The sequence below is a fragment of the Schistocerca cancellata genome, chromosome 1 (genome assembly GCF_023864275.1).
Source record: "Schistocerca cancellata isolate TAMUIC-IGC-003103 chromosome 1, iqSchCanc2.1, whole genome shotgun sequence".
Taxonomy (NCBI): domain Eukaryota; kingdom Metazoa; phylum Arthropoda; class Insecta; order Orthoptera; family Acrididae; genus Schistocerca; species Schistocerca cancellata.
This window is the reverse complement of record NC_064626.1, coordinates 460,350,540-460,368,671: the sequence shown is the minus strand read 5'-3', so window position 1 is coordinate 460,368,671 and position 18,132 is coordinate 460,350,540. Positions and strand designations below refer to the sequence as shown.

The 18,132-nt window shown below is 43.5% G+C and overlaps 1 protein-coding gene across 2 annotated transcripts in view; it reads right to left on the bottom strand.

The window, feature by feature from the left end:
- LOC126177028 (tudor domain-containing protein 7-like) overlaps positions 1–16,975 on the bottom strand; it is a 231,172-nt gene extending 214,197 nt beyond the window's left edge. For both annotated transcript variants that reach the window (XM_049924262.1, XM_049924270.1), the window contains exons 1-2: positions 16,902–16,975; positions 14,790–14,882 (exon numbers count right to left, since the gene is read on the bottom strand). In XM_049924262.1, the coding sequence (XP_049780219.1) occupies positions 14,790–14,874 (85 nt within the window). In that variant the 5' untranslated portion in view covers positions 14,875–14,882; positions 16,902–16,975. The remainder of the gene's footprint in view (positions 1–14,789; positions 14,883–16,901) is intronic.
- Positions 16,976–18,132: the final 1,157 nt, after the last annotated feature.

Genomic DNA, 18,132 nt, shown 5'->3' with positions numbered 1-18,132 from the left:
TGAGACATCTCAGTTTCAGTTCTTTAAGGTGTGGAAACCATGTTAACTTCCCATCAAAAGTAAGACACAGGTATTTCAACTTTCCCTTAAAAGCAAGAATGGTGACACCCAGTTGTAAAATGGGTACATTAAACAGGCAGCAGGAATGATTAAAATCAACACAAACTGCTTTCTTCAAAGAGAAATTAAAACCTGTGGTGCAAGACCATTCCTCCAACCACCGGATCATCAGTTACAATTGCTGAGTAACCATGGCGAGGCTGGAGGAGGCACAGAAGATGGAGAAGTCATTCCCAAACAAAGAACATAGTACTCGATGTCACACAATGGACATAATACTGTTGATTGAATTGGTGAAAGCCATGACACTTAAAACACTCCCTTGAGGAACACCACTCTCCTGCTTAAAATGGTCAGACAGGACATTCCAAACCTTATATCTAAAGTATCTGTCTGAGAGAAAGGACCGTATGAAGGTTGGCACATGTCCATAGAATCCCCACTTATGGAGATGCAACAAAATGTTATGCCAAGTAGTATCATAGTCCTTTTCCAAATTGAAGAAAACACCAATAAGGTGTTGCTTATGAAGGAAAGTTTGCTGAATTGCTGCTTTGAGCAGGGTCAGGTTATTGAGGGTGGAGCCATGCCTCCTGAACCCACACTGGGCATGACTGAGTAGGGACCTAGTTTCAAGAACCCACACTATGCATCGATTGACCATATGCTCCAGTGTCTTTCCTACACATCTCGTCAGGCTAATACTATGGTAACTATTGCGGTCTGTCCAATCCTTCCCTGGTTTTAAAATTGTGATTAAAATAGATTCTCTCCAAGAGTTGGGAAAGTTGCCCGTCATGCAAATTTTATTGAAGAGCTGAAGGAGGTCCTCCTTTGATCGTCTGTATGACTGATGCAACATGCTGTAAGTTATTAGGTCATTTCCAGGGGCCATATCACAAGCTACTGATAATGCAGAATCCAGCTCCCATGGAGAGAAAGGCTGGTTGTATTCCCCCTTGTGTCTCCCAGTAGTGACAGAAGGTGGGATCCTGGCTAGAATCAGCCGTAATGGATTTATATGATTCAGCCACTGTCTGAGCTATGTCCCTCGGCAATGTTATGAGAGACCCTTGTATTCGTACAGCTGCTACTGGCGGTCAAGAGTTCTGTATTGAGATCCTCCTGATGGCTTCCCACACTTCACTTGCAGATGTGGACCAATTGATGGAGTTCAAGAACCCCTAGAAAGACCTCTGCTTACTCTCCTAAATTATTCTTCTCACCTGTGCATGCACCTTTTGAACGTTTGCAAGATGCTAATCTGTAGGACATTGACTGACTCTGCACCTGATTGCAAAACGACGAAGGGATAGGGCACCTCCTAGGCATTTCCGCTGACTTTGGGATGAACACATCGGTGGCATGGTGAATCACAGCCGTAATGTGATCCACCCAGTCCTGGATGCCGTCACACTGCTCGAAGACAGCTAAATGCCTGTAAAGCATCCAGTTAGCCTTTCTGAACAACAATCTCAGTGGCTTTCTTTTGGGATCTGCTGCCTTAGGTAGACAGATCCAGATAGGGAAAGGTCACTACCATGAAGGTCATCATCCATTGCCCACTGAGCAATGTCTACAGGAGCAGACGAGCAGGAGGAGAGATATATGGCTGTAGATAAACCCGTAACGGTGCTAAAATATGTATTTTGACGCATGTTAAGCAGCATGAAATCTGTTGTGCATAGCAGATCCTCAATTACCAGACCCTTGGAGCATGTGGTGTTATTATGTGCACTGAAGTCTCGTAAAAGGAAAAACAGATGGGGTAGTTCGTCAAGATGATGAGTGAGGACCCCACTATCAAGAGGCTCATGGAGTGGTAGGTACACGGAGCACATGATGTCAACATGGGCCTCTTTCCGAACAGCAACCGGTTGTAGTGTTGTTGTCAAGGGAATAGGTGAAGAGTGAAAAGTGTCCCTGAACACCGCAACCCCACCTTTTACCCTGTCACCAGTAAGGTTGTCTTTCCTGTAAAGGGGATAGCCTCCCAGTACAGGTGTGCCAGTCTCTTTAAAATGAGTCTCTTGAAGACAGAGGCAAAAGGGTCTGTCCTCTACAAGGAGTCTCAATTCCTCCAGTCCAGGTGAGTCCCTTATCCATTTATATTACATTGGAGTATGGGAGCATTTCATCAGCATGACATTTATTTACCCTTGTCCTTGCACCGGGTTGGTTCGGAGCTAGTAGAGTGAGGCGGGTGGAGGGGCCGACTGGGTATGGTGATGAGGCATTAAAATCCCACCGTCAGTCAGCTGCGCCAGAATGACATCTGATGGCACCTGGGTCAGCTTTCGACCCGAATGCTGCAATCCTTTCTCCACTCCCTTCCCCAGAAAGGAAAAGGGGCAAAAGGGACAGCGACAGGCACTTTTCTTTGAAGAAAGTGGGCATTGAGAAGCAATCTTCTTTTGAAGTGCGTTCGGGCTGCACACTGTAAAATCGTTAAAGGTCTCTTCTGTCTTAGCCGCGTGGATTGTTAGGTCTTTAACTTTGATTTGGCACATGCAGGTGCGAGTACAGGTGCTGGTGGTGGATAATAGTACACTGGGTGTCGTCTGCGTCATAGCATCTACCTTTGGAATGTGTTTCTGCGTCAAGGAAGCATAAGAAGGGAAAAAGACAGAGGGTTTCATTGCCTGATAGTCCTTTTTGGCTTGTGCATAGGGGATCCGCCTGGTCACTTTGATTTCCTGAATTTTGCATTTCTCTGCAAAAACAGGGCAGTCTCGGCTCCAGACTGGGTGCTTTCCAGAGCAGTTAATGCAGACTGCTGGAGACAGACAGTATCTCTTCACCTCTGCAGCTCAGCGGTGTATGGCCAAAACACTGTCATTTAAAGCAGCGCATAGGGTTAAGTACATAGAGCCTTAATCTGAGTCGGAGGAAACCTGCCATGATGTGTTCAGGTAGCGTCAGAGAACTGAAGGTCACAATGAAGGTGGCAGTCTTCCCAATTTCTCCTTTGTTCTTAAGTGTCCTTTTCTCCCCTGCGGTGCCCATTCTTGAGTTCAGCAATGTCTACGTCTATAATGACATGGCAGGTTACCACACCTTTGCTGGAGTTAAGGAAGTTATGCAACTCAACAATGATATCATACTCAACCAACTTTTGTGACTTCTTAAGAAGTTGGTTGGTTTAAAGAGGGGAGGAAGGGACCAAACTGCAAGGTCATCAGTCCCTTGTTCCCGGTAAAACAATTACACAAGGGAAAGAAGAAAAGAAAGGAGAGGTACACCAAACAACAGGAGAATGGAAGAACCAGAAGAGTGGCAGAAGGACAACCAACACTACTATGGACAAAAACAGGAAAAGAAAACCACAGAGAAAAGCAAGAAACAGGTAGAAGGGATAAAAGCAAGAGAGCAGATGATCGTGGCTGGGTGACCACAAGAATAAAAAGGAAAAGCCAGCCACTCCGAGACAACTTAAAACATCCAGTCCAAAAGCATTAGAGTGGAAGGGTTGTTGGTTAGATTAAAAGGGGGGGGGGGGGGGGGGAGAAACTAAACTACAAGGTCATCAGTCCCTTGTTCCAAACAAAACAATGCCACAAATGTGAGAATAAAACAAACGATACTGACAACACAAAACGGAATGGAAGGAAAATCACAAGAACGATGAAAGGCAACAAACATGTAAATGGACAAAATGGAGACAGAAAACCACAGAAATGCAAGAAACGGGATGAAGAGAGTAAAACAACAAAGCAGATGATGATGGCTAGCTGACCATGAGAATAAAGAGGAGAAGCCAGCCGCTCTGCAACACATTAAAACCTCCAGCCTAAAAGCACTAGGGTGGAGGACACAGAGGGACAAAGGACATGCACTAAAACTTAGATCGAATGATAAAACCCACCCTCATGAATAAAACACAAAACTAAATCAACCAATGAGGCGTTGTCAGATATAATTAGTGGCAACGAGTCCGGTAACCCAAGATTCCGTCGTTGGGAAGTCAAATTGGGACAATGCACCAGAAGATGGGCCACTGTCAACCAGGTGCTGCACCTACACTGAGGCAGGTCTTCACAGTGCAGGAGATAACTGTGGGTCGCCCAACCGTGGCAATGCAGAGCCGGCAGAGGACAACTGACTCCCTGTGAGAGGCCCGCATGGAAGACTTCCACACATTTGTAGTCTCCTTAATAACATGCATTTTGTTGTTCATACTGTTATGCCATGCCATCTCCCAAAGCTGAAAAACCCTGTGGCGTAAGTCAGAACGTCATCTCCAGAAGCAGTTTCCGCGTACTCTGTTTGGCCAGCCTATCAGCAAGTTCATTGCCTGGGATTCCAACGTGACCTGGGGTCCAGACAAACACTACTGAACGACTGGACCATTCTAGGGCATAGATGGATTCCTGGATGGTTGCTACCACAGGATGACGAGGGTAGCACTGGTTGATAGCTTGTACGCTGCTCAAGGAGTCAATACACAGGAGTAATGACTCGCCTGGGCATGAGCAGATGTGCTGAAGAGCACGAAATATAACTGTCAACTCTGCAGTGGGAACACTGCAGCCATAGGGCAAGGAGTGCTGTTCTCTATATCCTCCATGAACATAGGCGAAGCCAACGTGACCATCAGCCATCAAGCCATCAGTGTAAACCACTTCATGGACCCAGTACATGTCGAGAATCGATAGAAGTGACGGCAGAGAGTCGCAGGGTAAATGAGTCCTTAGGGGCACATGAAAGGTCCAGGTGAAGCCGTGGCTTAGGTGTACACCACAGAGTTATACGTGAACCTACCTCAAATATAGGTGGTAAGGGGAAGAACTCCAGTTCAGACACAAGGAATCCCATGCGAACCGCAATCATTAGCCCTGACCTGGGTCACCAATGTGGGGGATGAACCACCATGATTGGGGAAAGCAGATGGTAATTCGGATATGCAGGAGAATACGAACATGTGCCATGTAACTGGCCAGCAGTTGTGCACGCCTGACCTGCAATGGAAGGACTCGGGCCTCCACCAGGACGTTGGTCACCAGACTCATCCTAAAAGCTCCTGTTGCTAGGTGACCGCCCCAGTGGTGCACTGGGTCAAGTAAACGCAATACTGAGGGCGTCACCGAACCATAAACCAGACTCCTATAGTCAAAGTGGGATTGAACAAGGGCTCTGTAGAGTTGCAGCAGTGTAGGGCAATCTGCACCCCAGTTGGTGTCACTCAGGCACCAAAGGGCATTGAGGTGCTGCCAGCACTTTCACTTCAGCTGATAAAGATATGAAAGCCAAATCAATCGGGCTTCAAAAACCAGTCCTAAGAATCGATATGTCTCCACACTGTGAGTGGATCGTCATTAAGGTAACGTACTGGTTCCGGATGAATGGTACGACGCCAGCAAAAGTGCATGACAGACAACATCGCAGTTGAAAACTGGAACCCATGGACTAGGGCCCATGACTGCACCTTGTGGATGGTTTCCTGTAGGCACCGCTCGGCAACACCCAGGAGCAGTAAGAAATGCAGAAGTCATCTGCATACAGAGAAGATGAGACAGACAGCCCTACAGCTGCTGCTAGACCATTAATGACCACAAAAATAGAGATACACTCAATATAGAGCCCTGCAGGACCCCATTTTCCTGTGTATGGGGTGAACTATGGAAGGGACCAACTTGGACACAGAAAGTAAGAAGCAACAGGAAATTTTGGATAAAAATCAGGAGCAGGCCTCAGAGACCCCACTCATATAATGTGGCTAGAATATGATGTCACCTGGTCATGTCATACACTTTTCATAAATCAAACAAGATGCCAACCAGGGGATGGCATCTGGAAAAGGTTGTTCAGATGGCAGACTTAAGGGACACAAGATTACCTGTTGTAGAGCGACCCTGGCGGAAGCTGCCCTGACATGGAGCCTGTAGGACACGTGACTCCAGGATCCAACCCAACCGCCAACACACCATACTTTCCAGCAGCTTACAAAGAATGTTGGTGTGGCTGATGGGGTGATAGCTGTCTACATCCAGGAGGTGTTTACCAGGTTTGAGCACCAGAATGATGGTGCTCTCCCGCCACTGCGATGGAAAAACGCCATCGCAAAAGATCTGGTTGAAGATAACAAGGAGATGTCACTTGTCGTCGGATGAGAGATGTTTAATCATCTGACTGTGGATCTGATCTGGTTCAGGAGCAGTGTCAGGGCAATGTGCACGGGCACTGAGAAGCTCCCACTCCGTAAATAGGCCGTTATAGGATTCAATGGGGCATGTAGTGAACGAGACGACTTTCCCTTCCAGCCACTGTTTAACAGTGTGAAAGGCTGGATGGTAATTCTCCAATGCAGAGGCTCTAGCATAGTGCTCAGCAAAGTGCACGGCAATCGCGATTGCATCGGTAGATAACACACCATTTATGTTAACACCATGAACACCTGTTGGGATCTGCTACCCAAAAACATGTTTGATCCTTGCGCAGACTTGGAAAAGTGATGCAAATAGCAGGTGTAAAGCTCAACAGTTGCCTTAGCACAGCTAGGCGGTGGAAAAAACTGCCGAAGCTCCACTGGAGGATGATGTCATCATGAGACTTGGGATGAGGCAGTTTACACTTAGGGTCACTTGCTGACACCAACTTATTGCCTGAGCAGTCCATATCCATTACGTCTGAGGGTCCGGCGAGATCTAGGTCGTCAGTGGATGCCAGAATCTCCACCTCATCCACAAACACAGAGCTTGTAGGTAGCAGTGGTGTGGGTGTCACTGCAATTACCTTTAAGATTTTCTTTTTGGATTTCTCTAGCTGCTCCTTGGGTTTCCCTGGCTGGGAGGACTTCACTGATTCAGTCTCCAGGACTGAGGATGACTGTGAAGCCCTACGGCCAGCTGCTTTTGGGCTCATCAGCCACTGGCGTGTGTCGTCTTTCCCACTAGCAGAAACCTGGGAAGGGAGTGACCCAAGGGACCCCTTCCTAGCAAGAAGAGCCAAAGAAGACTTACGATTCTCTCGCTGAGAAGTGGGAACTGGTGACCCCAATGGTTGGGGGAGGGGGTGGGGGAGTGGGGGGGGGGGGGGCAGTGCTCTGAGGCAGGTGGTATGGGAACAACAGGGAGGGAAGGGCTCCCCACCATCAAGGGGGCAGGAGCAGTCTTCTGGCTCTGAGAGCCGACTGGAATTTGTGGGAACAGATGGGGCTACAACTGTTCTCGTAGCGCTGGCATCAGAGGTGGTCATAGTCACAAGTTGTAGACACTCATATTTTCTCTTAGCCTTGGTGTAGGTCAGTCCGTCCAGGGTCCTGTATTCCACGATTTTCCTTTCACGATGTAAAATCCTGCAGTCTGGTAAGGGAATGATGCTCTCCGCAGTTGACACAGATGGGATGCGGGGCACATGGAGTATTGGGATGTGATGAATGTCCACAATCTCGACATGTGACACTGGAAGTACAGCAGTAAGACATATGGCCTAACTTCCAGCACTTAGAGCACCGCATAGGGGGAGGGATATATGGCTTTACATCACTGCGGTAGACCATCACCTTGACCTCATCGGGCAATGTGTCACTCTCAAAGGCCAAGATGAAGGCACCGATGACAACCTGATTAACCCTCGGACCCCAACTGATGCGCAAGACGAAATGAATGCCTCATCGCTCTAAGTTGGCGTGCAGCTCATCGTCAGACTGCAAACGAAGGTCCCTGTGGAATATAAGACCCTGGACCATATTTAAGCTCTTATAGGGCTTGATAGTAACGGAAACATCCCCCAGCTTGTCACAAGCGAGTAAAGCCCTTGACTGTGCAGAGGATGGTGTTCCTATCAAGACTGACCCTGCCCGCATTTTGGACAAGCCCTCCACCTCTCCAAACTTGTCCTCTAAATGCTCAACAAAAAACTGAGGCTTCATCGTCATGAAAGATTACCCATCAGCTCTCAAACATACAAGGTACCTGGGTGAATAAGAGCCCCTGCCATCCCTAGCCTGAAGTTCCTCCCATGGTGAGCCCGTGAACGCTTAGAGACTGCTCATGTTTGACCACCAGCAAGAGATGATGTACCACGCTTCATTGCATGTCATCTGCCCTGATGTCACCCACTGCGACCAGGGACCCTCCCCACGAGTGCCATCAAGCCGCAGCAAAGGCCACCTGGCAGGATGGCCATTGCCAGGAATCCCAGTGCCCCAGGGTGACGGGCATCTACTCCGCAGCATACATGGGGAGTTAACGGTGCAGGCACCAGCAGAGCAATCCCTGTGTGGTCAGGGGGCTACAACCAACAGGGTACATGGCGGCCCCAACACAATGGACTGGGTACTGTGCTGGATATCAGGTGCAACCAAGTAACCATATCCATTATTATCGCAAGCATAGAAAACGATACTGCACAGTTGATGGAAAAATATGCACCCAGGAGGGTGACCTCGCCAAACAGTTGGAGAATAAGCAGAAGTGCAGATCCACGTCGACGAAGAATGCAATAGGTCTCAGCACATGATCACGATGCACCATGTAAGGCACCCTTCCCCAACTGGCTCGCTCTTACGGAAAATTTTGAAAAATGGAGGTCAATCCCTACAGGGGACCATCACATAAAGGCCAAAATGTGAGAGACTTCTTTTAGTCGCCTCTGACGACAGGCAGGAATATTGGCTAGATGGTTCTGTCCTGAAGATTACATTTTGATTTCCAGATTGTTGCCTAGTGATGAACACGTGAAATGTTCAAAACACATCTCCTGAACTAATTAATTTTACACAAATCTGACTACAATGCAGTGTTCAGGATCGGGAACCTTATGAATTGTGATAACAACAATCTAAAATATTTCAAGAAATTAGAAAGTTGACAAACGTCTACATATATGACGTAATCAGAATTTCACAGTTATGGGGGGGGGGGGGGGGGGGGGGGGAAGGTCTTTAGAGTATGTTACATTGTTTGAAACATGTTCCATTTTAAGGTACATACTCAGTGCGCACAACACCAGAATTTAAAAAGGTTGGCAGTGATACACCTACCACACAAGGATTAATGTCTTTTTATCCACATCAAAATTTGTCCCTTCTCTCACAAGACACCAAAATAAGTGTTTTTCATAAGATTTAAAGACATACTCTTTAAGTGGCATTAACAATTATAAAATCAGAGCAATCCATTTTAATAGCAAGTTGTTCAAGAGAGGCACAATTTGATACATTCAATGACTTTAGAAGCTTATTTTCTGACAGGCAGACCAACAATTTACTGTCACGTACTGATGTTTGCAGTGACTTTCACTCCCTGCCTATTCTTTCTTAATATATGGTAAAATTTGTCATATCCAAATTTTTCAGCAAGTCTGAAGAGACATTGTGTCATGGGCATTGCTTTCTGGTCTTCATTTGTGTATTCTGTGGAAAAAATTGTTACCAGGATTGCAATTTGCAGTATCCAAGATCTAATAGATCTGGAACAATGGCTTGTTGAACTTGACGATTTTTTTCACTTTTCCAAAGAAAGTGGCTTTTATGAAATCAGTTCTAGTACCCAGAATAAAAGTTACAGGTGGAGCTGAAGCTTGGCAGAAATCCCTTAGGTGCATTCAGTGCACAAGTTTCAACAAAAATGAAGATAGTCAAAGCTGGGAACATCGTCCATGACTGGGACACTGATACAGAACGACCTTAAATGCTTTTTCATTGTATAAAACCAATCTCAGCGTTGCCAATGTCATGTCTCAAACACACTCGGTAAACATGCAATAAACAATATTCTTCAGTTCATAATACGACATGAATAAATACCACATAACTTAAAATGAATAAGTACCATATAACTTCACCAATTTTTGAGAATAAACGCATTTGGTATAGTCTTTGAAGTGTGATGTCATATGTTGCGTAGATGTCACCTGAGATGTTTCTGCTGACCCATAATTGTTTTGCTTTGTTTCTGGGCACAGAAACAACTAAGATCATATGCATCCATATCCGAACCTTAGAACACTATCACAAAAAAGGAGTTAAAAATGACCACACGTTAAGCCCAATCGATGGGAGGAATGAGAGCTAAGACCACGGACTTACTCTTTGAGAAAGTTCCATAAAATACACCGTAAAGACAGCAGAGGTTCCGAACTAAGGATTGAGTGTCCTTCGTCATTGCTATGACAAATAAAAAGTAAAATGCGGATTACAGCCCGTGCATCGATCACCAAACGGCCGATAACTCAGACGGAAAAAATAAATTAGAGCATACGTGGTTGAAAAGGGCATCCACTCAGGAAATGGTGAACTGTCAAATGCAGACGACAATGAGCACTAAGTGGTGGGGGATTACCACTTAGCAAATGGGGACAGCTGAAATGACAGTGCCTAATGAGCAAATTAGTCAAAATGATCTCGCAGTGAGAGGGCCGAGAGGAGATTGGACAAACTGCTGGCAGATGGTTAATCCCCGGAGCTTCTTCCCATGAAGAGAAGACCAGCAGTGATGCCAAAGTGACACTACCTGCTGACCGATGGCAACACGAAGAGTGTCAGAAGGAATGGAAGAACTAGCAAGTCAAGGTAGGGGGTCTGCAGATCGGCAGCCTCATTTCCTGTCAGACTGATGTGTCCAGGAACTCACAAACATCACAGCGGCTCCCTCAAGAGTAAGGGAGTAGAAGCTTTCTTGGACTCGTTGCACTAAGGGATGGATTGTGTACGGCACACAGAGGCTCTGAAGGGCATAGCGAGTCGGAGCAAATGACACAACTGAAAAGCCAGTGTTGGCGGAAGTACTATGTGGCCTGATACAGGGCAAATAGCTCTGCTGTAAATACTGAGCAGTGTTCCGGAAGCCAATACTGAAAATCATGAATCATAAATTCCATACCTTGCAAACACAGCTGGTGAGAGAAACGAGGCGGTAGCTAGAAAAAAGGTGTTCGTCCTCACGCCGGGCTTAGGCATGAATATGACAACAGCTTCAGGCCAACATCTAGGAAACTTGCCATCTGCCAAGGTGAGATTGTACATATGAAGGAAACAGTGCTTGCCCGCTAGAGAAAGGTGCTGCAACATCTGAATGTGAACATTGTCTGGCCTTGGAAGGAAGATTGGGATGAAGTGGGAGTGTGATCTAAAGGAAACAGTGCTTGCCCGCTAGAGAAAGGTGCTGCAACATCTGAATCTGAACGTTATCTGGCCTTGGAAGGAAGGTTGGGATGAAGTGGGAGTGTGATCTAACTCCCTTGTACTAAAGGCGTATTGTAGCATTCATGATTCTGAGAGTAGAAAGATATCATCCGAGCCTCTTCCACTCGTTTCCAATGGAGGAAAGCGGGGAGGGGGGGCGGATAGTGGGTGGAGCTCAAAATCTCCGCAAATTAACGGCCTAAGGTGTTCAAGATAGCAATGTAGTCCACAATGACATCATCTTTCATGGTTGGGCCAGAAATTGGGGAACTGACCTTAGTCCCAAAGAGTCGCAGGATGTTGGCCCACACAATGGAAGAGGGAGTGGAACTGTTAAAAAAGAACTAGTAAATGATATCCAGCTAGCTAATTTGCTGTCACAAAGAATGCAACAACACGGCACACATAACTGTTTATGACGAATACAGTTCACCATCATAGGATGACTGGTAAAAATGCGGAGGGCACGTCTCGGCATGTAAATTGCGTTGCGGCACTCCTTGGTCCACAAGAGACTGGGACACAGCGACTCTGACCCATGATGTAACAATGCTGTGCTACATGATGTTATGTTTGCACCGCGCATTTGGAATGCGTCGAGTTTGGAGATGATGTTTTGTTATCTGTGATAGAACAGTCTACAGCTGAATGCCTGTGTTTGCAAGTTGTATGTGACTGATATAGTGAGTCATCTGATATAGTCTGTATGTTATCTGTGTTCTAGAAGTTTGGTTTTGTTGACTTGGCAGTGAACTATTTAAGGTCATTAGTTCTTGGTTACTCATGTTTTCCATATTGGAAGTGTTAGTTCACATTGTGTTAATAATAGTCGAAAATTTAATATTTTGTTTCCCATTTGTTACTTTTCATGAATATTACAACAAAATTTACAAATCATGTGTTGGCTGCTACTACGGGTGACAATACAGTCACTTCAAATAATTTTCTGCAGTTATAGGGCATTGTGGCGGAATGTATGAAATGTCAACAGTGGAGTGAATTAATTAAATTGACCGACACTGCACCTCCAAACAGGAATGAGTAGATGTGGTCGAATTTCTATATGGGGCAAAAATAGGGCTGAGTCAGTGTGCTTTTGTTTGGCATGTGTTTTACGAAGTTACGAATGATTTTTTTTTTGTTTCTTTTTTGTTTATTATATGTTTTACTTGGTTATTGTGTTGGGGACAGGTATCATTTGGTGGACTGGTGGTGGATTTTATTTTTTGGGGGAATGAAGAGGAATATTTTATACTAGTTACCAAGTCTTACCAGTGACAAACGTAATCAATATGGTGACTATAACGTGACAGCAGTGGTGATTTTTCCAAATAGGCTAAGCTACAGATCAGCCTCTCAGCATGATTTTTTCCGCCCATCTAACAAGGAAACTGTGAAAACATGCACCAAAACAATGTCACATAAGCCATTAACATTACGTCACTGGTCAAAGTCGATAACTAGTATCGAATATTCCTATAGACCAGTGGTAGTCAACCTGGTCCCTAACATCCACTACTGGGTGTTCCAGCTTTGTAGCGGGTAGTAGGGGTTTTAAAAAAACTGTCATTAGGTTTTCATGAAATTTTGATGTAAAGTATGTGGTAAGTAATTATTAATACACAGGGTGCTTCTGTAAGAGCATGCAAAAATGTAACAGGACATAAAGAATAATCCACAGAACAATTTGAGGTAAGGAACCTGGGATCAGAGAAGCCAGCTTAAGGAAATATGAAACTAAACTTACCTACAGTTCTGTCTCACATTACTATTTTCCAGCTTATTTACAACTAACATGTGTACAAGTTTACATGTACTGTGCTGTTTACTTCTTATGTGGAAGTAACAAGGGCAAGCCTAATTACTAGGAATTCTTGATGCAGGTTTTGTTTACTTGTCCATAACATGGTTCTGTTGCATCCTATTTACATTGTCCTATAACAGAAAATGTTATGAATCAATGACAGACCCAGTCATCACTCAGTGCTATACAGAGACGTACAGTACAATACAATGGAGCAATACCAGTACAGTTTGCATGCATCTTGTGCATGTGAAAGTACATTGCAAAGCTCTTGCTGCTGAAAGGCTGTACAGGAAACAATTTCCTAATAGGCACCATCCAGCACGATGAGTGTTTATTTCTCTTGATCAATAAATGCAGCAGACTGCTTTGTTGGAAAGAAGAGATGAGGGGACTGGCAACATGAGGATCACTTGCACACCCGATTATGAAGAGGTGGTGCTGGAACGCGTTGCAGTGGACCCCACTACAAGTACTCATCATATTGCATGTGAAATGTACGCTGCAGATACCAGCGTGTGGCTAGTACCCCACAAACAACAATTTCATCACTATCACCCACAAGTCCACATAATGCTTGTGACAGACTTTCACAAAGGGTCGCATTGTGTCAGTGGTTGCTTCAACAAACAATTGATCAACCAGATTTCCTTCAAATTTGCTGACGAGGCCTCGTCTGATCGTGATGGTGTTTCAAACAGCAGGAACAGCTATGTGTGGGGTGATGAAAATCCTCATGCTGTAGTAGAGTCACACCAAGTATGATTTGCTGTAAATATCTGGCCTGGCATCATAGGCTACACTCTCAATGGACCATATCTGCTACCTGAGCGTCTTAATGGCCACCTGCACTTGAGGTTCCTGTGAAGAGATCCACTTGAGTTGTTGGAGAATGTACGCTTGGCTGCTTGTGAGAGGATGTGGATGCATCATCATGTGCACCGCCTCACTCCATTGTGGATGTCCACAACCGTCTCAAAGCTAAATTTTCTGGTCACTGGGTTGGAAGGTGACGTCCTGTTCCACGGCCTGTGAGGTCACCTGACCTCAATCCCCTTTAATATTTCCTATGGTGGTATCTACAGTCATTTGTGCATGAGAACCTTGTGGACATGAAGATGGAATTAGTTGCCAGAATTGTAAATGTCTGTGATGTGATTCAAAACACACCAGAGGTATTTGTCAGGATGCATCAGAATCTCTTTTGACAATGTCATCGAAGTTGATGACCATCAGTTTCAGTACATTTTGTAAGATATAGTGCAAATAGTACATTCGTTGTGTCAATGATTGTATTTGCTATTAACTGTAACTAATGTAAATAGAAAAATACACTGTAATGAGATTTTATTCCTATTATCTTCTTAATTTCACATCTGCTGTCACCGTTTAACCTCCCCCACACGGGAACATTGATGTGATGGTAGAGCAGGTGACTACAACAACCCTTTCTGTGGCAGAAAATGGGATCCCTTGGTCTTTAGGGTGCCCGTGGCGATAGGCAGTCCCTTGGGGTTTTCAAGTTTTTAATGTGCCTGAAAGTATTAGTAACAAGAACATTCCCAAGCAAAATCCACTATTCCCCTTGTACGTCCAATGAGATCGTCAATTTTTGTTTTGGTACTGTTTTTGTGTTGTTAGTGACATCCATTGCACATTTCTTGAGAAGTGAATTTCCACCATGTTAATGACATCACTGGTCTACAGGTGCAGTATTACATTGTTTACTAATTCTATTTAAACTATCTCCACTAGAGTGTAATAATTTCTCTTGGATCCTTAAACATTAATTGTACTTACGGTCTAAAGCCTTCACTGATATGCCTCCTTTTATGGAAAGGAGGCAAGCGCGGAGGTTCTCCACAACACTACGCCGATCAATCATGATGGCTGCTGTATGAAAAAAAGAAATTTATGGGATATAAATACAAATGTAAATTACATACAGAAGCAGTTACTATAATATTTTGGAAGTTAATACTGATTTCTTTACATGACAAGTAGGAAAAGATACTCATATTACTACTGGAATTATATCCTTTAAATCTGGTTAAAACTGTCAGTACATTATATAAATATAAGAATAAATCAAAATTTGTTGTCTTGGTGAATAGTTTGCTACATTTGTTGAAATAATTTAGGAATAGGGAATGTTTTTCAAATGGAGATCTACAGCTTGTAAGAAATTACCAATCCGCATTACTTCTCCTTAATTTTAGACTTATATATATAACATATGAACTAATTAATGAAATATTCAATTACTTATGAATTTGTAATTGAAATATATACAAAAACCACATTATCCTTAGTAATTTGCTTGCAAAGGGATGCTTGTGTTGGTTAACAGGATAACATTAACAATTTTGCACATGACACAACACTGTTTCCTGTGACTTCAGGAACAGTGAATGAAAGATTGTCAATTTCATTGTTCAGTTTGTCTTCACTGTAACTCCTACATGCCAGTAAGACTACACAAAACATTTGTGACTGCCGGACTGCAGAGGAGAGAGGGGTGCCTCACTTGCCAATACCTCCTTTCAGCCACTCCCATAACCAACTTAAAACACATAACTGTAGCCATATTTCTTTAGTAGTGTGGACTGCTTCGCCAGTTTTATTCCAAATGTCCACAACTGTTACATATAATGTTCATTATTAAACATATGCTATAGCTGTTTAATTACTTACTGACTCAAGTATTTACAATACCAGGTTCAAGGGACTCAGCCCAATCTTCCGGTGTACCTATAGATACTAGGTCGAAGTGTCCATGTCAAAACTAACTTGTAAGGCAACACATCTGCTGTACATTGCTCATCAGTTTCAATATCCGGAAGTGCCCACACAGCAAGCACCTTTGAACTCTTGTCATTAAATCACCCTTATTATAAAAGTGATGACAAGAGGCCGTGGAGTAAAAGGATCAACTGGTCAAATGTTTATGTAGCACCGTCAGCAGAAGCAACACGCAGATAACACACAGCACTCATACTGAGCACCAATGCCACTGGAGTGCCAATTCCAATGGAACTGGCACTCTGTAGGCCTACAAGTAATAAGATAGACCTGACGATTTGGCCGAGTCCCTCAAAACCTGGTATACTGAAGGCTTCAATCAATAAACAACAGTACAACTATAGCGGCTGTAGTATGTATAAACCAGACATCTAGTATCAGTTTTAAAAAATTTTGTCCCCAACACATTGTAAATTTTCCTCTCCAATAACTATATTCCCCTCTACATCAAAGAATGACGCAGCAACGCACGTATTGTGGTGCACAATTTTTAACCATGTCCTGCTTTGGCATTTTCCGATCATTTCAAAGAGTCTATTCAAATTATTAAACATCTACGCTAAATATCAATTATTAGTTTTTCAAAAATCACTATAAAGAAGCAAGGCATTATATTTTCTTCAGACTACACAATACAATCTACACGATTTGTTTTAGGCACTGAAATTGCATTTATCGAAGTACCCCACCACAAAATTTATGTTACCATGCAGTACTCCTTAAAGTCAACAGGGCATCCTAACAACATATAACAGCTGTCAATTGCGCAGTCACACAGTAATGCAAAACAGCATCGTTATGGCGCACACACAGAAGCTGCGTCGGTTTCACATCTGTGTGCATTATATGAAAGCATAAACGTAATCATAAAGGTAGCTACGAGTCCATAAGATCATTAAAGTACCCTAAAACGTGCACTTCCGCAAATGACAATTCCTTGCTCACCCTCTGTTAACTATTACACTAGGTTGACGTGAAGGAATGCAATGTGAGTGACCAACTTTCTCTTACAGTGTCTTCTGAACACCAGCTTCTAGGACTTCAGAACTAGACGTTCCGGAAATCTACTGTCATGCTCTTACTGCAACAAATAACGATGTCAAAACTTACATTATTATTTGACAACACGACCACGTATTTCCCCCGCTCCCCGCACGCACAGATCTTTTTCGGCACAGTCTCCCGGGTTGTTAGTAGATCTATGGATTAATATATCGACTGCATAGATGTACATTATTTTTTAATTTGTGTGATTAGCTAGCTTCTAAATGGTATAAAAACTTTTAAGCCATCACAAATGAAATGTATTAATACTTATACACATAGCAAAGTAACATTTGTTCTACTCCTTTCATATATGTTTTCAGATCGAGATTGCTGTATTTATATTCGAAAGACGCATTTGACAGTTAAACATTTAGTTGTTAATTTATTTCTTTAGTTAAGTTCAGTGGTTACTGTTCCGTTAAAATTACGATATCTTCCTTAGCTATAAATCAGGATATGGTGTCGTAGCTCCTCCTGGTTGTAATTTACATAATGATTCATTTGAATTTATTTATTTTGCGTCAGGCATTATACTCAGTAAGCTCGCTAACAGAAGGAAATTTTTTTGAAGATTCAGTGGAAGCTATTATTACGTGGAATGCCATGTTTAAGATTTTCTAAAGAAACAACGAACAAACTGCGTGCACGATTTCAACGCAGAGGCACGCTTAAAAGTGTTAATCTATATCTTTTTTCAGGTCTAAAGTGACGAAACAGAAGTTATTAGCACATATGTAGCTAATCTGCGAAAGTTATTTGCAGATCTAAATGATGAATTAACGATACACGAAGATACTACATTATCTGAAAGAATACTAAACAGTCGAATCTTATCTACGCCGGGGAAGTATACGATAAATTTAAAGATCTCTGGAACCCAATTACATCGCAAAACCAGAGTTTGAATTTACTCATTTCATATGTGCCTGATGCTAGTGCACATTTGTTCTGAGCCAGAGCAGCTGCGCGTAACTGCTACAATGTAACGTTTGACTACAAAAGTGTTTGGTTTCGGGAGATAAGCCAATGGCAACATTGTTGAGACAGGCTGTATGGGAAACAAGCTGTATGCGTTGAATATGGGTGCTGCTGGACCAGAAAAGAGAAATCAAACATGTTCTGAAACACTGCAAGTGTAACTCGAAGCAGTTGGTCATAAAAAATGTCAACACATGAAGGAAGTCTTGAAGAAATTTGACATCAATATACAAGATAGCAGTGCCGAATTTTACGATGGTCGTGAATTAGAAAAGATGCACGGAATACCACTGAAACAACAAGTAAACTGCTGTAC